A 27,230-nucleotide genomic window follows, 5' to 3' on the forward strand; every position below is an offset into this window, starting at 1 on the left:
CCATCTCACAACCTTCTTTCAGAATGCTCAGAACAGGGGTGAAAGGGTGCTTCATACACTTGACATCTGTAAGGCAGTGATATATTACCTCAGTAAAATTAAAGAACTTAGTAAAACTGACCAGTTATTTGTTTCTGTGGCAACACAGAGAGGGAGCGAGAGAGCGAGAGATCCAATCAAAAAGTCATCCATTTCCAGATAGATTATTAGGTGTTGTGGCAGGTCAGAAGGACAGGGACTGATCTCTTCCATTGAAGCACTTTTAATCTATGGGTTGTCCCTACCTAACACAAACTAGGGTGCTCGTCGGTCGTCGGAGACAAAAAGGAAGATCTGTCTAAAGCTAAACTTCTGTCCCTACCACCATTGGAAGAACGTAGACACAGGAGATTGACTCCCTTCTCCTGTAGTCTGCTTTTCAGCACAATCACTTTAGTAATGTATTTGTAGGTAGTTCTTGACAACTACTTTTACCAGTTAAAACAGTCCAGAAATAGGGCTTTTCATTTCCTCAGTCGTGTCCTTGACACCTTGATTTCCTCTTCTGAGGTTTGTGTTCTCTCACTCTTTATTGATCACAATTGTAGCTGCTTCTCTATACAATGTCCACTCATTTCCCTGGCTGGTCCAGATTGAAGGACTCTCAAAAGAACTCTCACCTTCCTCTTTCACTTGATAGTTACTGGGACGAGTATGTAGGTTCCAATATAGGTTCCAATAACGATTCTCACTTGTCTTTACCTCTTTCGTCTTACTGGGACTGATATGAATGTTCCAGTAATGATTTTCACTTGTTCCAACTTCTTTAGCCTTACTGAGACAAGTATGAGGGTACCAGTAATGATTCTCAATCTTTTCTACTCTTTGGCTTTACTGGGGCAAGTATGAAAGTACTAGTAATGATTTTTGCTTTTTACCACTTCTTTGGTTTTACTGAGACGAGCACGAGGGTATCAGTAATTATTCTTACTTCTCTCTGGCTCTTTGGCTTTAATGGGACAAAAATGAATGTGCCAGTAATGATTCTCTTGACTCTTTTACTGTTCTCGCTTTAGTATGAATGTCCTTATGACTCCTCACTCTCCTTAGAAGATACTCATCCCAGTGAGGACTGCAAAATAGTATGTGTTACGCTCACCTTAGCTCTGCAGGAGCACCTAGAACCTCTCGAGAGTTTGGACACGGGCCTCCTAGAACTGCAACTGCTGCACCAGAACTTCCCCTGTAATAGGAACACCGGAATTAGAGAGGAGTGTACAAGATTCCCACACCCTCCCTGTGACCCAAAACCCTTGGGACTACGCTCACCTGTGTTATAGGATAAGGGCTCTCTCCATCCTGCCCATTCCTCAGGCAGGGGCGCTTGTAGATGACCAGTTGCCTCACTGGTCATAGCCTCGATTCCTGCCCAGACCTGCTGCTACGTGGGCTTTATCTGGCAACGTGGCGGTGCTCCACCTAGTCTTTGCCAAAGTCTCAATGCGTGCCTTTACGCTGTGCACGTTGTTTTTTCAGTTCAGTTAGTGTTCATGTACAATGCATACTTCTGCATTGAATATGCTGTTCCTTAGCTGCTTGGGTTTCCCTCTGGCATGAGATAGTTCTTTGTGGTATTCTATTATGCTTTCCTTCTCTTTGTGCATGTTTTTTCTTGCTTTCTTTCTCTTTGCGCGTGATTTGCTATGTCTTCTTTCCACTCTTTGTATTGTTATGGCTTTTGTAGTTCGTTAAATGCAGCCTTGCATGTGCTCTGTGTTTTTGGCTTATTGTGCGCTGCCTTGCATCTGCGAGGAGTTCCTGGCCTGGTGCGCGCTGCACGATATGTGCGCAAAACTCTGTTCTTTGTTTCTTCCCCAGGTGCGGTGCGATGATGTTTCCTGACCGGAGCGGGACTCAGAGACTTGCAGATGCAGGAGGGTTCTTCAGGAGAATCCGCAGGTAAGCGAAACGATAATCTGACCCTTGGGTAAAGTTTTCTTCTTCTATTTGCAGGAGCTGGTACCGGTGAGCGTTACGCTGACAACCAGAGTAACGCGAAGCAAGGAGAAGCGATCTGGGTGTGCTTTATATACCTGGCCACTCCTGACCACGCCCAAAGCCTCCCTGACATATCCAATAGCTAGTCTGCAGCATCTAATACTTTGTGTGTAGTCCTCCTCCATGTTGGGGGAGACAGGAAGTGACTAACCCTCAACATTACTCATTGGAAAATGGATGTGGCGCCAGTTGCGCCATGCCTGCACCCAACTATGTTTCCCAATCCTGACACCTAAACTGGTATGAGCCCCCAAACAGGGCCCATGGAGCCTATGTGACCCAGTGGGGTTTCTTGGTTATGTGTGCATGAATGCAGGGATTGGGGTTGGAGTTTCCCATGGAGCTAGTGGTTGCGACAGCACTCCCCCTTCCCTCTCCCCCCCCAAGGCCCCTCTCAAGGACGGAATTTCCGGCCCTGGCTTGGCTGGATGGTCACGGTGAAATTTCCTCACTAGTCGGGGAGCATGCACATGTATGCTGGGTTCCCATGATTTGTCTTGCTGTCCATATCCTTTCCAGTCGATAAGGTAAAACATTTGAGATTTGTTAATCTTAGAGTCCAATATCTCCTTGACCTCATACTCCAGTTCCCTGTCCACATTCGTGGGACCCGGAGGGGTTTTCAGTCGGGTGCCAAGTTGGACTGGTTTTAGGAACGACACGTGAAATACTGGGTGGATGTGCATGTTTGGAGGTAAAGTTATTTTCATCGCAACCGGGTTGATTACGGCTTCAATGGTGTATGGTCCTAGGAATCTGGGACGAAATGTTTTGGATCCTTTCGTAGGCACATGTTTTGACGCCAACCACACAGCATCGCCGACCTTGTACTCGGGTTGGGGGGGGTCTCTTTTCGGTGTTGTTGATCACATTTTTTATGCCTTTCTTTGGCTTGGGTCAGCTGTATAGTAGCCTCTTTGAAGACTTGCTTGATTCTTGTGTGCAAAGTTTTTACTGCAGGCATCTCCAGTTCTTCTAGAGGGTCGAACGAATGTTCGAGGGTGTCGCCCATACATGATATAAAACAGAGTTTGTCCTGTTGTGGAGTGGTATGAGTTGTTGTAGGCATATTCAGCAACTCATAACATGTCCTTCCATGTACTCTGAATGGTGGAGTAGGCACCTCAGATATTGCTTGAGCGTCTGATTCGTCCGCTCGGTTTGGGGATGGTGACTAGTAGGTAGATGTATGTCAATTTGTGCCAGAGCGCAACTCTTCTTCCAGAAACTAGAAACAAATTGGCTACCGCGGTCCGAAACCAAAACTGACGGAAAACCATGTAACCGGACTATCTGCTCCAGAAAAAACTCCGCCAGGGTGGATGTGTTGGGTAGCCCTTTTAAGGGAATGAAGTGTGCGTGCCATTTTTGAAAACATGTCTACTACCACCAAAATCGTGTTATATCCATTGCAGGGAGGTAAGTCTGTTATGGAGTCTAGCGACAATGTGTGCCAAGGCATGGGAGGAATTTCCAGGGGGCGTAAAAACCCTGCCGGCTTCTGTTTTGCGGTCTTATTCTGCGCACAGATTCCAGATTCCACATCCCAACACGAACTGGACGACATCCTTCCGCCAGGTCGGCCACCAGTAGGCTCTTTTGATTTTAGCCAAGGTTTTCATTATACCAGATTGCCCTTCTAGTAACGCATCATCATGATAGCGCTTATTATTCGCTCTTGTTGGACTGCTTTGGGTAGGTAGAGACGGTCCTTGTAATACGGTAATCCCTTTTTTAGTGAATGCTGGGTGCCCTTCGAAGTCCAGGCCTGTAGTTCTTCTGTGCCCATGTGGTGGGGTATTTCGGCTTCTAGATCCTCCAGAGGAGTGATGGTGGTAACACCCAAGAGTTTGTCTTCAGGTATAATAGCAACTGGCTCAGGTGTAACATATGCATCTTCGCCCTTGCCCAGACAAGAAGCATCCGCCTTTCCATTACGTAGGCCTGACCGGTAGGTGATAACATAATCGTATTCCGCGAAGAACAGAGCCCACCTCAGTTGGCGCGCAGACTGTGCTCTAGCAGACTTTAGGTACTGCAGTTTACGATGGTCGGTGATAACCGTGACAGTGTGCCTGGCCCCTAAGAGGTAATCTCTCCATTCTTTAAAGGCGTCTTTTATTGCCAGGAGCTCTTTACCAGTGATGGCGTAATTCACTTCAGCAGGAGAGAATTTCTTCGACCAGAAGGCAACTGGATACAATTGGTTAGTGTCCGGATTCCTTTGGGATAGAACGGCTCCTATAACAGTGTTTGAGGCGTCTGTTTCTACTAAGTATGGGAGGTCATGCTTCGGGTGTTGCAATATCGGGGCTGAGGTAAATCTCTGCTTTAGTACTTGAAAGGCTTCTTCCGCTTCCATGGTCTAACTGAAGCGTTTGTTTTTGCGCAACAGGGATGTGATAGGGTGTACGATTTGCAAAAAGCCAGGAATGAAAAGGCGATAAGTTTGCAAAGCCTAAGAATCTCTGCACTCCTTTGACTGATGTCGGTGAGGCCCAGTTGAGAATAGTATCCACTTTACAATTGTCCATCCGAATGCCTTGAGGGGTGAGTACGAACCCCAAAAACTCAACCTCTGACACGTGAAAGAAGCACTTTTCCAGTTTTGTGTACAGTCGGTGTTGTCTTAGCCTTTCCAGAACTGCTTGTACATGCTTGATGTGTTCTTGCTCGGTGGTAGAATATATCAAGATATCATCGATATATACCATGGCACAGACGTCTAGTAAGTTCCTCAACAAGTCATTAATCAAATATTGAAACGCAGCTGAAGCATTGCAAAGGCCGAAGGGCATCACTTGGTATTCGTAGAGGCCGTACTTTGTCCTGAACGCCTTCTTCCGTTCATCGCCCTGTTTTACTCTTACCAAGTGATAGGCTCCTCGGAGGTCTAACTTGGTATATATCCTTGCATCCTTCATCTGGTCTAGGAGCTCTGGAATGAGTGGCAGCGGGTACCTATTTTCTATCGTGATTTGATTTAACGCCCAATAATCAATGCAGGCCCTGAGGTCTCCCTCCTTCTTGGGGACGAAGAAGAGGGGTGAGGATGCTGGAGATTTGGAGGGTTGTATAAATCCGTTCGCCAGATATTGATCCAGGTAGGTCTTTAGATGACAGTTTTCCTGTTCCGTGAGGGCATAAATGCGGCTGCAAGGGACCTGGGCGCCAGGAACGAGATCGATTTGACAATCGTATGCCCTTATGTGGGGGCAGTGTGTTAGCCTGTTCCTTCTGAAATATGTCTTGAAAATCCTGATAAGCCGGGGGTTAAGGTACCCAGCAGACCCAACATCGACCCCTTCTTTGGAATGTTTTGCACATGTTCTACTAGGGAGTGGTTGTTCATGTAACAGGACTGGACACAGTCTTTGGAGAAAGTCACTACCTTGGTTTGCCAATCAATACACAGATTATGGTTCTCCAGCCATGGAATTCCCAAGATCATTTGGAATTGTGGGGCTTGTATGAGATTGAAGACGTTATCTTCCCTATGGCCGTCTTGACAGAGGAGTGTTAAGCTTTCAGTGCTATGGGTCACTGGTCCAGAAGACAACTGAGTGCCATCAACGGTAGCGACATTCTCCGTAACTGCTTTCGGGCACGTTGGAAGACCAGTCCGTGTTGCCAAGTCTCTATCAATGTAATTGCCCACTGCACCGCTATCTATGTAATCTTCCAATGCGTGCACTCGTGACGGCCGTTGATGGCAAATCAAGATTACTGGCATGATTAGGTGTGAGGCCTGTGACTCCTTTTCCTGGCTCGACAAACGGACCCCTACGCTAGCCGGGTGTTGGAGTTTTCCGAGTCTGTATCTTCCTGTGCGTTCTCTTTCTCCAGGGCCCCCATGGTTCTCTGTGGTGGTTTTACCAGGCACCCACGTAAAAAAATGTCCAGCTTTACCGTAATATAAACGCAACTGTTGCTGCCTCCTTGGGGGGCGTGGCCAACTGCCATGTAGAGCGGACGTGTCTCCTGAGAGCTCCGTGCTGATGTGCCATTATAAGCTGTTTTAAGTGACTTTAACGTACTCCGGAACCCTACAAGTTGCACCATTCGCCACAGAACCTCTTCAGCAACCTTTCGAACCGTCTCCCAGGCGGAGAAGTGATGGCTAACGCCTTTACCCGGCCTGCGAAAAGTGTCTGTGAGTGGATCCAAAAGGGCGACTCCCGCGCCCTGATCCCTCGAAGGACCGGAGTGCACTAGCACCACCGAGGACGCTGCCCGCCGGTGGGGGAAGAGGATCCTGGGCTGCCGACCTGTGCCGGGCTTAGAGGAGGGAGCGGAACAGCTGCGCTCATCGACTGAGAAGACTGACCCTGACGCCCCTGCCGGACAGCTCCCTGCCTACGGCGCGCGACTGGCCTGGATAGTCGCGGGGGACCCCGGCGTGAGCGGCGGCCGGCCAGTGCCGTGGAGGTAGGTGGGTGCGGGGGAGGACCAGCCCGGACATACACATTGGCGGCTGGGTGCGTGGGGCCCGTGGCCGCGCATTACTCTGCTCCCCTGCACCTGACTTTGCCGCTGGCGGCAACGCAAGAACTTGGGATTGCCTCCCTTTAGTGCTGAGACCCCGGCTGCTTTTTTTTTCCTCCCGCCTGCACGAACCTTCATTGGGGGGAGGTGTGGGCGAAAACACCTGGCCCCTGCCTGCAGCCTGACGTTCCGGCAGACCGTGAGGCCCACTCCTCGGGGAGTCCCCGTGCTCCCCCACCACCCAGGCTCCTCTCCCGCTCCACAACCGACAACTGGGAGGGCCGTCCGGCGCACAGCGCGCCCGCTGGAACTGAGGTAACCTTTGCTTCCCGAAATTGGCCTGCTTCCCCGCAGCTTCATATCATTGCCTCGTGGGTACTGCGGCGGTAACGAGAGACAGCCCTCCGCGGCTGCGGCCGGCGGCCTCCTGCCTATGCTTCCGGCACTCTCGGTGTGGGGAGGCCCTACGCTAACGATATGTCCGGGAGAAACGGCATGCCCAAGCAGCGCCAGACCACGATGGACACCTTTGCAGCCAGCGAATCCCCAAATTCCGAGGGCACAAACAACGCGGCCTCGGACGCTCAACCTAACTTCACGGCAGCTGCGGCTACAGAGCCTAGTAACACCCAGATTCTCGAAGCCATCAAGCTTTTCCAGGCAACGATGGAAAACAAAATCGACGCCATTGCCACAGACCTGGGCCTCCTGCGTCAGGACGTCCGTTCCCTGGCTGGCAGAATCGAGGCGCTTGAAACACAAGTCCGGGAAAACACAGAATCCAAAACTCACCACCTTCGAGACGTCGATGAGCTTCAGCAAAGGTTCAAAAACTTGGAGGACAGAGCCGAGGAAGCGGAAGGGAGGGCTCACCGGAACAATATACGTCTCCTCGGGCTGCCAGAGGGTTCCGAAGGCTCCGACCCCACTAACTACATAGAGAACCTCTTGCTACAGGAGGTGGGAGCTGGAAAACTCTCCCAGGGCTTCACAGTCGAGAGGGCCCACAGATCCCTGGCTAAGAAACCACCAACGGGGGCCCCACCCAGGCCAGTGATAGCGAATGTTCTCAACTACAGGGATCGAGAAGTTATTCTGTCCTTTTCCCGAGCAGGGGGCCAAATCCAACGGAACTCTGCTAAAATTGCCATTTACCCTGATTACACTTTTCAGGTCCAAATGAACAGAGCACAGTTCATACACTCGAAGCCCAGATTGAAAGCCGCCGGGCTGCGTTATATGCTCCTGTATTCTTCTAGGCTTAAAGTGCTGCATAACAATAAGGCGCACCTGTTCGACACTCCGGCTCAGGCCATGGACTGGATGGACGGTTTACAGATCCCCGATATTGAGGAAAAGAAGCGGAGACCGAGATAACACTCCTCCTGTCATCTTGGTGGGAACTATACATTTTTGAGCCTCTACACAGCTGAATGGATCCTCCATGCGGAGACCCGGAGTCCAAGTTCACTCCACCTCCTGGAAAGTTTCTTCCTTTTGGGTATATATACCCGCCCGTAGGTCACCTGGAGACCAATGCACGGTCTGACGGAGCAGAAACGGGACAGCCATAACGAGGGTGACCTCGCTGGGCCAGTTTTATGTTTGAGGATTTCACAGTTAAGGTGGGGGTGGGAATAGGGGAGTTTCTGCACAAGTTGGGGACATACAATGGGAAATACCGAGACCACGGGAACCATTCACACGCAATGCAGCACCATCAAGACCTCGAGCTCCACCTGTTACATACAATAAACCACACAACGCCTATGGCTGACAAAATAAGTGTCGTTACTTGGAACGTCAGAGGCCTGAACAGCTTCGTTAAACAACGGCGTGTCTAAACCTACCTGAAGAGATGCAAGGTCGGAATCGCCATGCTGCAAGAGACTCTCTTAACTGCCAAGAAACTGGAAGCCCTGGCCAAAACTTGGCGTGGTACCCTAATAGGTTCGGCTTACTCCTCTTACGCCAGAGGGGTTCTGATTTGGATTGCCCCCGCTGTTCCTTTCAGACTTACTAGCACTAAAACGGACAACAAGGGTAGGATGGTGGTGGTGTGCGGCTCCATCGAGGGCAAAGAGGTATGCCTGGTCAGCACTTACGCACCCAACCATGACGCGACTGCCTTCTTCCATTCCCTTTATACGCGACTCAGCCCGTATATGGACAGAATTATGATATGGGGGGGTGACCACAACTGTACCCTTGACCCTCTACTTGACAGATCAGATAATAAACACGATTGCCCCTCCCCTCCGGCCAAAATACTTTCCAAACTAATCCAACATTTGCAACTCGGTGATCTTTGGAGGGTCCAGCACCCGGAGCAACGCAAGTATTCCTTCTTCTCCCCACCTCACACCGTACACACCAGGCTGGACTATATTTTTCTCAGCCTAACACAACAGTCCATATTTGTTGATGCGCGCTACCTGCCCAGGGTGCCGTCTGATCACTCTCCCCTATTGGTAACCTCTGAGGTGTTCCCGCCTAAACCCCCTGTAGCCACATGGAGGCTGAGGGCTGAGGCCCTACTTGATACTGCATTCCAGGAACGCATAAAAGATAGTACTGAGGAATATTGGCAAAATAATTGGCATAGCGTTAAATACTTGAGCACAGCTTGGGAAGCATACAAGGTGGTCATGAGGGGCGAGATGATCGCAGCAGTTGGGGGTGCCCAGAGATCCATTACATCCTTGCTAGAGCGCGCAGAGAGCGACCGGAGTATGCTCGAAGGCAGGGCTGACCCATCCCCTGACCAATTACAAAAAATGGCCGAACTTAGACAAACCTGCCTAACTCATTGGGAATCCCTCGGTAAACTGAGCTACGCCAAGCACACGGAGAGAATCCATGCTCTGGGAGACGAGCCAAGGAAAGTCTTAGCTTGGCTCTATAAAAGGGAGACCCCCAGGCCACCCATTTGCCACATACTCACACCCGACAGCACCGCTGTGCATGCCCAACAAGAAATCAATTCGGTTTTTACCGACTTCTACCGTAGCCTGTACTCCGAAGCCCCGCCCCCCTCTGACACCAGGATCGAGGACGCCCTTGACCTACCTAAATTAGACTCGCAAATGGCTGAGACCCTTGACGAACCAGTCACCCCCGATGAGGTCAAGGTGGTAATTAGATCGCAAGCAGCTGGGAAAACCCTGGGTTTGTATGGTCTCCCGGGGGAATTTTACAAGACCTATGAGGAAACACTCGCCCCAATATTGGCCCAGGTCTTTAATGAGGCCTTCGAGCGTGGTACCCTCCCGGACTCCATGAGTGATGCTGTGATTATACCCTTACTTAAACCAGGGAGGGACGGGGCAGTTTGTGGTTCATACAGGCCCCTCTCTATGCTAAACGTAGACTGCAAGATCCTTACTGCCCTGCTTGCGAATAGACTGCGCAGAGTAATCCCACTGTTGATCCATCAAGACCAAACTGGATACGTCCCAGGGCGTTCCATCACTGAGAACATGCGCAGGTTACATCATGTCATTTACACTACTGAGGGAAGGCCGCAGAAACTTGCAGTGGCGTCATTAGATGCCACCAAAGCTTTTGATTCCGTGAGGTGGGACTGGTTATATGCCACCATGGCCAAAATGGGGATAGGCCCTGTATTTCTAAAGTGGACCCAGCTAGTTTATGCTAACCCCACCACGAGAGTACGCACCAACAAAACCTATTCCGCTAAATGGTCTCTACACAGGGGCACCCGCCAGGGGTGCCCTCTGTCCCCCATGTTATACATTCTTGCCGCGGAACCAGTGGCGGCCTACCTGAGACAGGAATACGGGGAGGGAGGCATTAAGATAGACGGGGTGACCCACCTCATCTCTATGTATGCTGACGACACCCTTTTATACCTTCAAGACCCTGAGCACCTCCTACCCTACATCTTGGAAGCCTGGACTGCTTCCACAAGCTCACCGGGATCCAGATTAATAGGAGCAAATCTTGCCTTTACCCCCTTGCAGCACTTTACAGTGATGAATACAGATCGCTCCCCCTCTAGATCTCGAATGGCAGGCAACATCTTTCATCTTTCAAATACTTGGGGATAACATTACACCGTAACCCCGGCACAGAACATATCCTTAATACCGTAAGGGCCAAAGACTCTCTCGAAATCCATGGAATTCTGGGGTCGGCTTCCGCTTTCAATGGCCGGGAGGGCTGGTCTCCTTAAAATGGTCGCCCTTCCTACTACATAATTTCACTAACATCCCCTTCAACATCCCCCCCCTTATTCTTCAAAAATCTCAAACTCTGTAGGGGCTTCCTCTGGCAGGGAGGTAGGCTCAGGGTGGCGTTGGAGACTCTCCAAAGACCATACGAAAGGGGCGGACTGAAGATCCACAATTTTGAGCTTCATTTCCTTGCTAGCCAGCTGAGACTGGACGGGGAGGGTGCTATTAGACACTGCCCTTACCTCGCTAAGCTCGGGATCCGGCTTTGGAAAAGGGCCTGCAAGGTAACTCAGTCCAGGGTGTCTAAACCCCCTCCCACACCCCTGTGGTACCCAGACAGAGTGGCACCACTTTTGGAGGCTTCTGTGGAGAAGCCCGCCAAAAAGTGGAACAAAGGGCTCGACTTGGGTTGGAGTCACAGAAGAGAACACAAACGCCATTTTAGAATCGAGTCCTGGCAAAAAATACCAACCGGCGAATTAATATTAAATAAACCGGCGGTATGTTCGAGGCTATGAGAATTAAATAAAGTTGGTAGCCTCGAACAATGGGAAAATCCCATAGGGATATATTCGCGGTCGAATATAAAAAGTAGTATCCACTGCCACCAGCCAAAACTCGATCAGTGGGGACGGAGACGTGCCCCCTCGACTAACAGACCCCGGGGCAATCGAATTGCCCCGACCAGTACGTCCACAATATGATGGTTTGTACTGGTCTCTCTTAATAATTTGGGATTAGTAAAGCCAATGGTGACTTTACATGCCCTGGGAGACAGTAGTCTGTCCCAGGGTATGGAGTCTATGGTGGGGTGTCACTATGACACCCCTGTGTTACTGCACGGGGGTGCTGTGTAACACACATAGTAAAAACACAGGAGACCCTATGGAGTAAAGGACCCCATAGCCCATAAAACACATTAACATTCAAAGGAACACTATAAATCATGTCCAAGAGTGGGAGAAAAAGTCCCACTCTTGGCAGGAGGAAAAAACAAACTCCAGAAATCCAGCAAAGCTGCTGGGGGACTCACTAGGTTAGGAAATTCAGCCTAAAGAGAGAATTCTCCCTAACAGTGGGGAGACCTTAAGAAGTGGATTACAGCTGAAACTGCGGCGTGGGAAACGGCTATCCATGTGCAAAGACTAGATTCCAGCGAGGAACTACACTGTTGGGTGGCCTTGACGGTGCCCTTGCTCCACCCTGAGGTGGATGATATTGAGCTGAGTGGAGAGGGTTGCCCGGACCCGGGCACGGACTAGAGGAATAGTGAACTAACCGTGGTCTCGGGGGTGGGGGGATGGTGGGATAGGGTTGTGGTTATTATCTTGATATGCTTGACCAATCTCTAATATCGTTTTTTTGTTACCTCATGTTATTAAACCAATAAACAAATAAAAAAAAAAAAAACTGTTGCTGCCTCCTTTTTTCTTTTTCGGCTTTGGTAAGAGGACTCCTTACCCCTCCGATTTGCATGGGTTCTGGTTGGTTGTGGTCCGGTTGACTGGGTTGTCTCTCCCGGGTCCGTACATTCAACATTCTTCCTTCTGCCCGTGCCCGGTCGGTCTTTCGTTCCTGGATGCGATTGTCCAACTGTACGGTGAGGTCAATGTATTCCGCGCAGCTGCCAGGTGGATTTACCACCTGAGCCAAAACGTCTTTTAGCTCTCCCTGTAGGCCCTGGTAGAAGAGGGAAGTTCTTTTCTCCTCAGGCCAACAGGTTTCAGCGATTAACCTGTTAAATGTGGCAATGTACGTCAGCAAATCCTGATTGCCCTGTCGGAGTGACAATAGCTCATTGTCCACTGCTTGTCCTTTTGTGTGACGGGCAAATAGTTTTTCGAGTTCATGTTGGAATCCTCTGAAGTCTCGTAACAGTGAGTCATCTCGATCTATCAATGGTATCGACCAGTCAGCGGCGCTTCCTCCTAGGTATGACAACACAAAAGCGACTCTGAACTGGTCATTAGGGAACAATCCGGGTTTACAGAGGAAATGCAGACGACACTGGTTCATAAACGTCGCAAATTTCTTGGGGTCCCCCAAAAACCTCTCAGGTGGGGCCAAAGGAACTGCACCAGGCAAGACGACTTGTACTGGTGGTGTAGGAGGGGTCTGAGGTTGATTTCCTGGTAGTGGGGCTTGACTGGCTTGGTTCTGGAGCAAATTTCCGAGCCAAATCGTCGGCTCGGTCTCTGTTTACTATGAGTTCCCTCCGCAGGGCATTTGTCTCTTGCTGAGCGGCATGTACTTCTGCTCTAAATTCACTGTTCTGAGTTCACCTAACAATTGGGCCAGCTGGTCTGTGTCTGAGGTCCCCATGATGCTCAGGCAGAGGTTTCAAAGATGGCTTTGCGTTCTGTTACGCTCACCTTAGCTCTGCAGGAGCACCTGGAACCTCTTGAGGGTTTGATCAAGGGCCTCCTAGAACTGCAACTGCTGCACCAGAACTTCCCCTGTGATAGGAACACTGGAATTAGAGAGGAGTGTACAAGATTCCCACACCCTCCCTGTGACCCAAAACCCTTGGCACTACACTCACCTGTGTTATAGGCAGGATGGAGAGCGCCTTTATCCTATTCCTCAGGCAGGGGCGCTTGTAGATGACCAGTTGCCTCACTGGTCGTAGCCTCGATTCCCACCCAGACCTGCTGCAGCGTGGTCTTTATCTGGCTACGTGTTGGTGCTCCACCTAGTCTTTGTGCCAAAGTCTCAATGCGTGCCTTTACGCTGTGCACGTTGTTTTTTCAGTTCAGTTAGTGTTCATGTACAATGCATACTTCTGCATTGAATATGCTGTTCCTTAGCTGCTTGGGTTCCCCTTGCATGAGATTGTTCTTTGTGGTATTGTATTATCCTTTCCTTCTCTTTGCACGTACTTTTCCTTGCTTTCTTTCTCTTTCTGCGTGATTTGCTATGCCTTCTTTCCACTCTTCGTATTGGTATGGCTTTTGTAGTTTGTTAAATGCAGCCTTGCACGTGCGCTATGTTTTGGGCTTATTGTGCGCTGCCTTGCATGTACGCGGAGTTCCTGGCTTGGTGCGCACTGCTCGATATGTGCGCGACACTTTGTTCTTTTGTTTCTTCCACAGGTGCAGTGCGATGATGCTTCCTGACCGGAGCGGGACTCAGAGACTTGCAGATGCAGAAGCGTTCTTCAGGAGAATCCGCAGGTAAGCGAATCGATAATCTGACCCTTGGGTAACATTTTCTTCTTCTATTTGCAGAGCTGGTACTGGTGAGCGTTACTCTGACAACCAGAGTAATGCGAAGCAAGGAGAAGCGATCTGGGTGTAGTTTATATACCTGGCCACTCCCGACCACGCCCAAAGTCTCCCTGACCTATCCAATAGCTAGTCTGCAGCATTTAATGCTGTGTGTGTAGTCCTCCATGTTGGGGGAGACAGGAAGTGACTAACCCTCAACATTACTCATTGGAAAATGGATGTGGCGCCAGTTGCGCCATGCCTGCACCCAACTGTTTCCTAATTCTGACTCCTAAACTGGTATGAGCCCCCAAACAGTGCCCATTGAGCCTATGTGACCCAGTGGGGTTTCTTGGTATGTGTGCTTGAATGCAGGGATTGGGATAGTGGTTGTGACAGTATGATTATTCTGCTAGTTATATTTGATATCCCTCCTGGGTCTTTCACTTTCCCCGCTACCTCTCACTTTAGGTTTGAATCAACAGGCCTGCGATCAGGACAAGATCCTTGCTTCGGTAGGTCAGGTCTGCTTCTGGCTTAGTCTGTAGTCTTGTTGTCGTCCTTGGATTTAGCAGTCCACAGACTCTCGGTCACACCACCACCTGGGAGTTGGTGACCTATCTGAGGTTTCCTTCCCTCAGCTCTTCTCAGTGCGGGCTTCTCTCGCGTCGCCTTCACTCGCAAGGTTTCTTCCATGCTTGGTGCTGCACATCCTGGTCTGGTTCACCTTTCCCTGCCCAGCGAATTCAAATCTCCTGGGCTTCTCTCCCTGACAGAATTTCTCCTCCTTCCCCAGCAGAGCGTCAGTCCTTTTTCGCTATTGTCTGAGCACTCTCCATTACTCAGACCATCTTCTGCTTCGCAGTATTGTTTTCATTGTCTTCTCACATAATTTAAGGTTGCCACACCACAATAACAAACATGAATGTATTCTTCATGTCTTCTTTGGATAGAAGTTGTTGGAGGTGGGTTGTGGGTGAGTAACATAGGGAGCTTCTCTTCAAAGGGAGTCCTTGTCCTGATTGGGGGGCGGGGGGGAGTCTCACCCAGTGAGAGCCTGCTTACCTCTAGATATAGGGAGGGTACTTTGTAGCAGGCTCACCCTCCTAGCTCCACAGGGAAAGGCTCCCCCTGCTGAGAATTGACTGAATCTAGCAATTTGTCAGTGTAAAAAATAATGTTGCACACTATCAAACAAAACTCTTCCTTTTACTGCTAAGGTGCACAATACACATCATACAGGGGCAACACTTTATCATTGCTAGTATACCGGTAGAAGCAGTTTGTAAAGCAGCAATATGGAGTTGACATGTTCACTCTGCACTTTTTTGTGTAGACATTCGAGCAAGAACAGGCTCACAAGTTAGAAAAGCAATTTTGAGATTTATTTATTTGCAACTGCCCCTCAGATCTTTCTGCACCTTCATTGGGTACTGCGTGCTAGCATACGCAAGGTTTGTGAATCTTAGCAGATTTATAAGCCTCAGAAGATAAACATTACTTACCCAGTAAACCTGTTTCTGTGGCTTGTATCTGTTTAGAATTGCATGCACCTACCCAACCTCCCCTTTTGGGAGCAAAGACACAGTGCTATAATTCTTGTGGGGGCGTGGGGGGGTCCCTCATGCGCTAACTAAAGGGCAGAATAAAAACCATCTGAATGTGGCGACAATACGTTGGCACACCCTTTTACACATTCGAAAAGAAAGACATGACACCCCACACCAACCACTAGATGGTGTCCTATGTGAAACATGTGATTCTTAACACACACACGCACACCCCTACACACACACACACCTACCCCAATACACACACCTACACACACACCTACCCCTACACACCTACCTACACACACACCTACCTACACACACACACACACATTTTGGTGATCTGACTACTTACCCTATTGAACACTGCAACAGTTTTACCAATAGAAAAACAGTAACTGTGGGCAGTACAATGAATTTGAACACAGGGAAAGCAAAGAAACATAACGCCTAGGGCCTCTGAAAACTTCTCAGACCCAGGTAAGAACTTGTTGCAGGAGAGCTTGGACGTTTAAAAAAAAAAAAAAAGTTAGCCTCGGTTTCTAAAATCAGCTCTTTGGGGGAGGATTTTATGAGCCCACCCTATTTATGGTAAACAGGAAAGACACAGAGGTCAAATCAATCAAGGTATGTGAACAAGCATTCAAGGCCTAGTCTCAGGAAAAATGTGAGTGTGGTCTAGGGCTACAATGAGTCCGCACAACACCACCAATAATTCAAGTTAGTAAGACTATACAAATCCAATTAGGCTTTTAGGTACACACGAATCAGGTAAAAACCACAGGTAACTTATACAACCATATATAACATACATATCCATAGAATTGCATATGCATTATGTAGCAGTATAAAACAGGTGAGCATTCAGATGCAGGAAAAATAGGTTGAATGGTGGCCAGTCATAATTTTGAAAAAAAAAAATGTTGAGACAATGTCGAAAAAATAATATCGAAAAAAAAAAGTCAAATTCTTTTTTTTATTATAAATTTATTTTGGGGTCCGGGAATAAAAAAAAATGGGTAAAACAAAAAAATGAATAAAAAAGGGGGGGATGGGAAGGGACCCCCCCATTTCGAATTAAAAACGTAATAAAAAAAATTCGATATCAAATATAAGCCAGGTTGAATAGTTAGAATAAGTACAAAACTAGTTCCCCCTATCTTATGAAGTCCAGCCTCAAGATGTATGCGGCCTTGTGCCCAAATGTCACAAGTTCCAACTGTGCTTTCTTTGGGGAAGATATTTCAGAACTGATGCAGTGGTTTGAAAGTGCTTTAAAGTAAGTAAGTAACCCCAAATCAGGTAAGTACTCCACTCTATCCTATTCCTCAGGTAGTACCCCAGAAAGGATCCTTACCCAGGTTCTACGACCAAAGAGTCCAAGCTAGAGGGAGTTGGGCGCAAGGGCTCTACATCTGATGTTACCCATTTCTGTCATCAAAAGGTATGTTAACTTACCCATGTTGCTCTGATTCTTCCAGGTGAGACTGCAGGTTTGCTGGAATTTTCTGACGACACAATATAATGTGCTTGGTTCGGGTGAGGGAAGCCCCAGGGTGCGGAGGTCACGTTCCGTGTTGGAGACTGGTTGCGTTTCTCACCAGACAGTTCCAGTCGGCTTCGAGAAGACCCCAAATAAAGAAAAGGTGACCACTTCGGCACTGCAGACCCTTCATGACACCTCACAGGAGTGCAGAAAGATAGTTCCAGCAGAGGACACCACGGGCAGGCAGCGACAATCGATATTTCCAGAGGTGAACACAGACGCAGCCCCAGCACCGCTTCCCTTGTAGTGAGATGGCTGAAATTGTGAGGTCAGGTGACTTTATGCATCTGAAGCTCTTGCAAGTCCCAAAGCTCTGCTTGGAATGACAACGGCTGCAGCAATGTAGCCCAAAAAGGGCACTGGTCAGCCGGGTGCAAGCTGGACTTATGCTGTTTATCCGCCTCCAGTTCTAAACAGAGGTACGAACAAAACCTCTATGGCTGACTAGAAAAGTTGACTACATGCGTAAGATTTGTTGCTGATACACTCACATTACGATTTAGAGAAAGGACACCTAATTAGACAAGTGGCTGCAGGCAACAGCTTATACTTTCGGACCTTTAGCTGGAAGTTTCCCTGTGATTTTTGATCTCCACGGCGCCCTGCCTGATTCTTCGATCAGGCTTCTACAAAATTATCCCGAGATGTATTGAGGATCTACTCCATTGCTGACACTACTTCCATAATTTTATATTGGCGATGTGTGCTGTATGACATCACCCGCCAGATGACATTTTGGAGTTGGGTTTCATCCATTACCTACCCTCATCCTGAAGAAGGTTGCTTAAAACCTGGCCCAATTAGTAGCCATCATTAGACGACCGAAACATATGTCGATGTTCTAAAATAAGCAGAGTGTGCTATTTGATTTTATTTGAACACACACTTAGAGTGGTTAGAGGTGTGAAGAGTTTGTTGAATGAGAGTCGTAGGGTTCTCAAGTAACCCATAGAGTATATGTGTGTATTGATTTGTGTATGTTTGAATAGCGGTACTAATGGTGGAACAGATTAGCGGATGTATATTACTGTAAAATGGTGTGCTTTACGAACAAACACTGTACATTTTGTGTTAAATTCATGTAAATAAAAATATATATTTTGTGATATCAGTCATGTTGAACTTGTTTATGTAAGAGTGTCTCCAATCTCATTTGCCATTGTATTATTGTTTCATGTCTTTTAGCAAAGACTCCCTTCTTGGGATCCCCCCGGATCGGCCTTTTTCCATGGAGCCCTTTTCAGTACTGACAAAAGCTGCTTGGGCTTTTTATTTGGTGTCTGTGCCAACTCTGGCCTGGATTTCAAGGGGACAGGCTTTATCTGTGTGATGAGCCTTATGTTGTCTCCTTATTGGGCCAAGTGATCCTGGTCGGGTGGGTATTCTGGGGGCAAGCCTACATCTATATGGAGGCCAGGCACCTTTTTTGATTTGATACTGGCCTCTGTTCATGCTTTCTTTCTTCACCCTCCACTGACATTTTGTCTGAACCTCCCTGCTGCTCTCTGTGTGCCTCTAATAGGTCATTTGTATGGTGACCTACCACAGAAACCATCTAGTAAGTCTGGAGAAGGGTTGTTAGGTTTGGTTTGTTTGTTGGCCTAGTGTTTAAAGGGACCAGTCTCTTTTCTGTACCCGGAGACTGGGACTGCACACAGGGATCTTTTCTCTTTTCCTTACATGTCTTCCTTCAAAGGTTGTTTTCTTGCCCCGTGGCCATTCAGTTGGGCTTTGTAATGACACTCTGTGAAAGGCACCAGCCCTCAGAAGAGCTGCCTTGTTACAGCTTTCACAAGACCATATACTAAAATGTGTGCAGTGGAAGGGGGACTTCAGTAGAAGTCCCACTGACCTCAAAAATAAGCCAGAGACCCTACTGGTACATTCTACTTTAGGCATTCCATTTTAGATGTCCTTTTAAATACAGCTACCATGGTGTCTAAACTGGAGATATTTTGTTTATGCTTCTCTATTTTTTTTCTCGGTCAAAGGTGGATTCTGAGGAGCCTGTGTTTGAAGCTGTGATAAACTGGGTCAAGCATTCCAAGAAAGAAAGGGAAGAGTCCCTGCCTGATTTGCTCCAGTATGTCCGCATCCCGCTTCTCACTCCCAGGTACATCACTGACGTCATCGATGTTGAGGTAATTTGAAACTTTATGAAGAGTTCAATTTCTTCAGTTTAACCATGGAAAACAGCACAGAGAACATTTTAAAAACATTGCCAGTGGGGTTTGAATTGCTATATTTGTGAACCAAGAATCTAATAGGATGCAACCGCAAAATAAACGCCTTCTCTGTAGGCCAATCCATAGGAGACCATGACTTTTGGTATGGTATGGTAATAGGACTTATACACCTGATATTCCGCATGAAAATGTAGCTCGCCTGAAAGAACCTGCATACTGTCTCCCCTACAGAGGGCAGCCTACCTCTGTTGTCGGAGAGCAGATGAAACGGGACAGACTGTCGAGCAATTTTTGAACTCTATAAATACCAATGCATAGATACATGTGAAGGAATATGGAGAGCTAGTTAATTTGTCTTCTAGCCTTTAGTGACTGTCTCTCTAGGATGCAAGCCCTCCTATTAGTTTGGGTATAAAGTGGTAGCCTAATGTCATACAATCTCCCTATAGCAGGTCGTTTGAGGGGCAAGGTGAATCCAGACCTAGCCCTAACCATGAAGGTGCGATCAGTGGATAGAACCCCAATTCCTGTGCCTCCACCCCAGTTGTGTCAATATGTCTTTTTGCTGTGCACAATAAACTCAAACCATGCCTCCAGCGCAAGATGCTTGTCAGTTTTTCTCTGTTTCTTCTAGAGAAAAAGCATCCAAACCGGCAACCCATCGGAGATCTCAAGGGGAATCCTAAGCAAGAGTCTCACTCCGTGAAAGCCCAACCAGCACCAAACGGCATCAGCAACCCCATTCACCTAGAGATCCAACCCAAGACTTGGGAGAAGCTGCAGCGCTGAGGCGCACACACACACATATATATATATATATATATATATATATATATATATATATATATATATATATATAGCAAGGAGATGCTGGCAGATTGCAGAGATGCATGGTGCCGGCAGGAATCTTTGCCAAATACATGCAGCAGAAGCTGACCGTTCCCATAGACCACCAGGGAACAAAGGGTGAAAAGCCTACATCCACCATGAACAGTTGCCTGGGAAATTATCACTGGAAACGTGAACTTTAACATTGCCCCACTCTAGTCACCATTGTTTAGTTCGCGGAAAAGCTGTGTGGAAGAATAGGTGTGGCTTAACCGTTTTTTAATGTTTTGCGTGTATAAACAATGCCCGGGTAGGGAAGACCGTGCCAAATTGGCCATGGAAAGTAAGCCAATCCACAGAAGGGTGAGCTATAAAGTGGAACCACAGGAAGCAGGACAGTGTAGGTTGTTTTGGTGAGGTCTTCGGAGGTGGAAGACAAAGACATCAGCAGCAGGGAAGAAAAGAGCAGCGGAGCGTGGAGGTGACTTTTGGAGCTATTAGATGGTGTAAGTAATGAATGAGATGTGTATGGCACTAAGTGAAAGGCGCGTGTTTGAGTAGTAGTGTGGAAGGAGTAGTAAAAGTGTGTAGGGAAGACTGGCAGGACCCGGAACAATATCAGTCCAGACTTGGCCACCTTCCCCAGCAACATGGAGAAACACCACCACAGCTATCCTATGGTGAAGAATTCCATTAAGTGGTTAGCTGGAAAAACCTATGTAGAGTTGAGGGTCGTCTTGGTCATGAGCAATTCATAGATTTGTTGCCAAGTTCAAATTAAAGGATAGTGGGTCAAATACATGAGCTGACACCGCTAATGTCCAACAAAGGGCCATGTATGGGTGAGGGATCAGCAAGGGCCAGAAGAAAAGTGATCAAAAACATTTGGGTCAAGTGGGAGAAAACCCAACTAGGGGAAAAAAGGCAGCCGATATCCCACCTCCTGCGAAGAGTAGGGCACTGACTCTACCACGAGGAAGGAAACTTGGACCCTTGCCCTGTCCCGAGATCAGAAGATGTCCTGCGCATGGGATGCCAGGAAACCTAGCCAGATTCTGCCCTGAGAAGCCTAAAGAAGAACTAGGGGTGGGCTTGCCCATACGGGATCCTTACTCTAGTCAGAAGTTGAAGTGCAAATCTGGTGTCACGAAGAGGGGGAGAGAGCCAAATTGGCCCCCTTCACAGTATTTACAATGGGAGAAACGGACCAGAAATGTCAGCTCCCTGTGCTGGTTCAAGGCACCCCCGCCCTCCCGCCAAAGCCCTCTTCCACTCTGAAAGTATGAAAACAGCCATGCAAGCCAACCTGGTGACTACAGAACTTCAACCTAACACTATGGTACCTATAATTGTATGTTCATGGAGAAGCTGACTTGTACCCCTCAAGAAATCATTGATATAATGATGATGATGATAAGTTATTTATATAGCGCCTTAATCCAAAGCGCTATACAGAGCACATATTTACATAAAATATCACCCAGCCGAAATTGGTACTCATTTATCGACCTCGGAAGGATGAAAGGCCGAGTTGGCCTTGCCGGGTTTCGAACCTGCAGATCACGCTCAGATCGCAGCAGCGAGCGCTCAACCTGCTGAGCTATCTTACGTGCATTGGGAATCAAGTAACCATGGCCACGATTATCATGTCGGGACGTCCCGAAGAGGCGCTTATTGTGACTAGCTTCCCTCTGTTTGACTTCTGCCTCCATAGGGTAAAAGGATTGCAAAATCCTTCCATGGGGTGTTTTGATAAGTCAGTCGGCACACATGTTGAGGAGGAGAATTCGGGAGAAAGGGTGGAGGTGTGAGGCAAATATTATGTAGACGGAGACAGTGAAGACATGGCACACTTCGTTGTAGTATGTTGTAACTCCTTTATTTATTCCAAGTTAAAGCTTTAGCAGCCCCAGTTACCTCCTTCATGCTCCAGCATTCTTCTCTCTCCTTCACTACATTTCAAACCTACACATTCTGATTCTTTCTTTCAACTGGCCTACCTCACACAAAGTTCCATTTTTGATTCTATCTTAAAATTCGCATAACACAATGTGATTAAACCTACAATAGAACACATCTCTTTCCCTTACTTCCTCGAAGACACCATCCACTCTCCTCCCCAGGCCAGCACCTCCACCCTCTCTTTACTCCACTTTTGCACAAACGCACTTCTTTATTTTTATACATTTTCATTTGTATAGCGCATAACAGAGCCCGCAGGCATAATAGCGCTTACAACAGGACTGAGATAGAACCACAGAGCAAAACAGGAGGTATAAAGGTAGCGGGACGAGAGCTGGGTAATTTAGAGAATAGGACTGTTTTCAGTCCTTGTTTAAAGGTGGAAAGTGCTGCACAAGCTATCGGTCCGGAGGCAGAGCATTCCAATTTTTTGGGGCAGCATGCAGGAACGAACCACGGGCTACATTCACGAATCCAGACCGTAGGGTTTCCAAGAGGCAGGTATTATTGGACCTCAGGGTTCTTCAAATAGGCAGTGAGGAAACACATTTAGAGCGGGATCTCGTGCACTGGCCAAACAGACACCTGTGTGTGATACACAGTACTCGGAAAATGATTCTGCTAGAGACAGGAAGCCAGTGTAGAGCTTTCCTTGCCGCAGTCACATGATCAGATCTGCAAAGCACCTCCACTGCACAGATGGCATTGTTTTGTATTACCTGAACACGGCTAAAGTCCCCTTTAGCAATACCTAATAGGAGACTCGAGCAATAATCCAGTTTGGCCCCTATAATGGCGCGTACAATGGTTGCATGTCTGGTAACATTCAAAAAGGGACGGAGCTTGGTAAGTAGTTTAAGATGGAACGCAGTACTGGAGACCACACTGTTTACTTGGGCCTTCATAGTGAGCTCTTTATCAAAGTAGACCCATAGAGTCTTGACCTTGGACTGAGCGACAATGGTACAACCTTCCACACTAAAGTAGCTATATTCTGGGCTCAGCTTCCGAAGTTGTGCGGTGGTACCCAAAACCATCAGTTCCGTTTTTGCGTCATTGAGCGCAAGCTTATCTTGCATCCATAGTTGAAACAGTTCATAGACGCAGTTCAAATTAATGGCATCAGTAGCATAGTTTCCCTTAAGAGGCACAAGGCATTGCGTGTCCTCTGCATATTTGGCATATATAATGCCTGCTTCATCCAACTGTTCAAACAGATGGAGCATAAAGATGTTAAAAGCATAGGGAACTGCATTTCCCATGTCCTCCTCAACCTTCATGGGTCTTGAATATTTCAACATACCTTTCTCCACTCACCTTCCCAACTTCACCTTAATCATTGTCCCTTTCAGCATCGGGGTATCCCTCACACAATTCTCCCCGTCATACCTTTCCTTGGCCCTATGTTGCCCATCCATCATCTTCCTTACTTCAGCTTCCGCCACCACTTTCCTATTCTCCGCAAACGTGTTCATCCACCCGGGATGCAACCTCGCGTTTGGCTTCATTCTTCTCAGCACCTCAAATGGTGATGCCTGTCGTTTGAGGCGCCAACCTATATTGGAATACCCTTTCCATGACAGCACACACCCAATCACAGCCCGTCATAACCACGTTTCTTATCACATCTGTTGGTGTCCTGTTGAACCTCTCCATCAATTAATTCCCTTACAGATTGTATAATGGTGTTGTAGTATGCTGCACACCATTCTCTCTCAGAAACTCTTCCATCTCCCCTGCCACAGAGAGCTGACCATTATCTGTCGGAATGTTTCTTGGAAGACCCTCTCTTCAGATTATATTTTCTAGAAACTTCACCACTCTGCACGCACTAATATCCTTTATTTATTTATTTAAAAAAAATATATTTTTATTAAGTTTTTGTTAGGGCGAATTCTCTTATAAGGCTAATTTCCCAAACCTAGTGAACCCCCCCCCCAGCAGCTTTGCTGGATTTTTTTTTTCTTCTCCTCCTAAGAGTGAGACTCTTTTTCTCCCACTCTTAGGCATGATTTGAGGTATGTCTTTGACTTTTTGTGTGCTTATGGGCTATGTTTTTTTTTTTACTCCATAGGGTATCATCTGTTTTTGTGTATGTGTTACACATCACCCTCAGTGCAGTAACACAGAGGTGTCATAGTGACCCCCAAACATAGACTCCATACCCTGGGACTGACTGTCTCCCAGGGCATGTAAAGTCACCATTGACTTTACTAGTCCAAAATTGTGAACAGATCCAGTACAAACTATCATATTGTGGAAGTACTGGAAGGGGTTAATTCGATTGCCCCTGGGTCTGTTTCCAAGGGGGCACTGTCCAGTCCCCCCTTGTTGAGTTTCTGGCTGGTGGCAGTGGTTACCACGCAAAATATTCCACCAGAATATTTCCTATGGGATTTTCCCATTGATTTTAAACGCACCACTTTTTGGTGCAATGTTAAAGATACCGCCGGTTTATTTATTTAATATTAAATCACTGGTTGGGTCTTTTTGGCAGAACTCTTTTCTAAAATGGCGTTTGTGTCCATCTCTGTAACTCCAACCAAGGTCGGGCCCTTTGTTCCACTTTTTGGCGGGCTTCTCCACAGAAGCCCTCCAACTGGTGCCACTCTGTCTGGGTTCCACAGGATGTGTGGGTGGGGGAATGGGCACCCTGGACTGTGTTGCCTTAGCAACTCAAGTGCACTCTGTTCTGATTGGCCCAGTGGTGACCTGTCCGGCTCACCACTTAGCATGTATGAGTGACAGCTAGGCTGTTGAATGGGGTTTTTTCTGCATAAAAGCAGGGCTTTTGGGACTGGAACTTCAGAAGTTGCCACAGGACCTAAGAAATCAGAAGAGGGGAGAAGCGGAGCCATCTGCAACGACAACACCACCGGTGGAGCCCTGCTGCAACAACCTCACCACTTTTTCGACGACAAGAGAAGATCTTCTGCTGAAAGTCTTCTTCCTCTGAGCTGGTGGGATCAACCAGTTCGCCATTTCGCCTTCCAGGACGTCTCTTGGTCGAATCACCCGTGCCAAGCACCCCGGCGGCCGGATAGCCAAGCTGCACCACTGTGACCGCGAATACCAGGAACGCACCTTTTAACCGACAAACTCCCCGGCTGGTTTCTTCCCTGGGCAGTGCAACAGCTCCAAGTTTCCTCCTCGACGAGATCCTCTCTTCCCCTGTCGAAACCACGAACTGCACCCGCTGCCAGGAACAACTGCCACCGCTGGAGCTTCCTCAACTTTAAAGGTACTGTGTTCCACCTGGCCTCCCTTTCTACGGTTTGCTAAAGGTGACCCTTAAATCCTTTGCTTTCCAACTGGGTTGGCCCCAGACCTTCCAACTTTACCTCCAGAATCAACCCAACCTCTTTTGAACGTTTTTACAAAGACTTGAATGCATTTCTAAACTGTGTGATCTTGGGCACATTTCACCTTGCTCCATTTAAAGTGGGCTTGGCCTATGAACTTTTGCTCTACAGTAGACTCTGCTTTCTTTAACTTGTTTTAGTCTTTTAAAAGTGTTGGGAACGGTTTTATTTTCATGACCTGCCTTTTTCTCTCCCTTTTACTTAATTATTGGAGTGCCATCTAAGTTACACGCTCACCTATGTTCTAACAAAAAGTGCTGTTTTAACTTAGACTTGTCTAAATAATTCTTAAGGGAGGTGTGTATACTTTTCTGACTGTGTTTGAACTTGCTTTGATTTATAGTGCTAGTGTATTTCTTTAAGTGTGTGTTAAATAAATAATTATATACTTTTGATACAGAGCTCTGGTCAGTGTTTGCTTGTTCTACTGTGTTTTTAGCCCTATCGTGTATCCTCTGTATACTGCCTAACTCTTCTTGAGAGAAGTCTGACTGCTCAGCCACAGCTACCAGGTAAATCTGGGTGGTACAGACTGCTACCAATTGGGTTTACTGCTTACTCCTGTGGTCTTAATCATTTTGCAGTGTTCCCCAAGGGAACTGCACAGGATTCTTCCTAAAAGTTTTAAACAACACAAGTGTAGCTGAATGTCTTCATTAATACATTATTCATCATTTTCGCGTATTACCCCAATCCCTCTCCCCCTTAACTCCCCAAGAGCACAATCTGTCCCTCAAATCCGCAAGTATCAGGCTCTGGTTGTGGGCTACCTGCTGCGTCTGTGGTAGCATCATCCATCCTCCGGTTGAATAACGGCACTGTGAGCGCCACCCACTGTTGCAAGTCTTCGCTGATGTCAAGTTTCTGTTCTCAAAGTGCGTTCTCCCACGCCCCCGATTCCGCTGCCACCCACTTAAGAAGGTCCTCCCACCACTGTAACACACTTGGGCTCTTGGTGTTTTTTCCACCCCATAGCAATGCGTCTCTTTGTTAATATGTACATCAAATCCTTTAGTTTGTTCAATGGTTTGTTCTTCCAGCTTATCTTATATCTGCCCAAGATGCATGCGGCCGGAGTTTGTATGTCCAGGTCAATGTCTGCCACCGCCACCTTTGCGGCTATCTGTGTCCAAAAGGATTGTATTTCCCGGCGCCCCCAAAACATGTGGGTCATTCCTGCACTTGATTCATTGCATTTAGGGCATTCTTTGACTCCTGCCCCCTTGAACCTAGAGATCACCTCGGGTGTGAGGTATGCTCTATTGGTGATGTAGAACTGTATGAGCTGCAATCTGGCATTTCTAGAGGCCTTTTTGTGATGATGGATTATGGTTCCCCATGAGGTGTCCTCAAATTCCAGGCCCAGTTCCTGTTCCCATTTCACCTTACTTCTAAGCTCTTCATTGGTTGTGCTGTCAAGTAATGTTTTATAGAGCTTCGAGATTTTGTGGCCCCCTTAAGCAACATTTAGTATGTTTTCTATAGTTTCATGTTCTGTTACTTGATTCCTGATGTCGGGCCATCTTGCCGTGGCCCTTTCTACTACTGCTCTGTGGAGCAAGAACTGACCAGCAGGCAGTTCTGTGGTTTCGTGCAGTTTGGCAAAAGTCAGGGTCCCCTGTTCATTCACCAGGTCTCCCAATGTAGCTACTCCACAGGGCTTCCATCCAGTATGTACTTCCCTTTGTCCCCAGGGTCTACCCACCATGGCCGCTGCAACAGGGATCTGGGGGGAGATTGGGTCTGTTACCTTTACAGTCTTACACACCCGTTTCCAGATCTGGACCCCAAGTTTCGCTAAATAAGGGTAATTTTGTTTTGCTCTTGCCGGGGCCCAGAATAGATACCTAAGGAGCATTTGTGGGGTGGCTG

At 47.6% G+C, this 27,230-nt stretch overlaps 1 protein-coding gene across 1 annotated transcript in view; it reads left to right on the forward strand.

Moving 5' to 3' along the window:
• Positions 1-27,230, forward strand: part of KLHL12 (kelch like family member 12) — a 1,608,338-nt gene that overhangs the window by 455,380 nt on the left and 1,125,728 nt on the right. Inside the window, exon 5 of the mRNA XM_069633689.1 lies at positions 19,012-19,161. Coding sequence (XP_069489790.1) covers positions 19,012-19,161 — 150 coding nt within the window. The remainder of the gene's footprint in view (positions 1-19,011; positions 19,162-27,230) is intronic.

Source organism: Ambystoma mexicanum, chromosome 13 (genome assembly GCF_040938575.1).
Source record: "Ambystoma mexicanum isolate Mex_15411 chromosome 13, UKY_AmexF1_1, whole genome shotgun sequence".
Taxonomy (NCBI): domain Eukaryota; kingdom Metazoa; phylum Chordata; class Amphibia; order Caudata; family Ambystomatidae; genus Ambystoma; species Ambystoma mexicanum.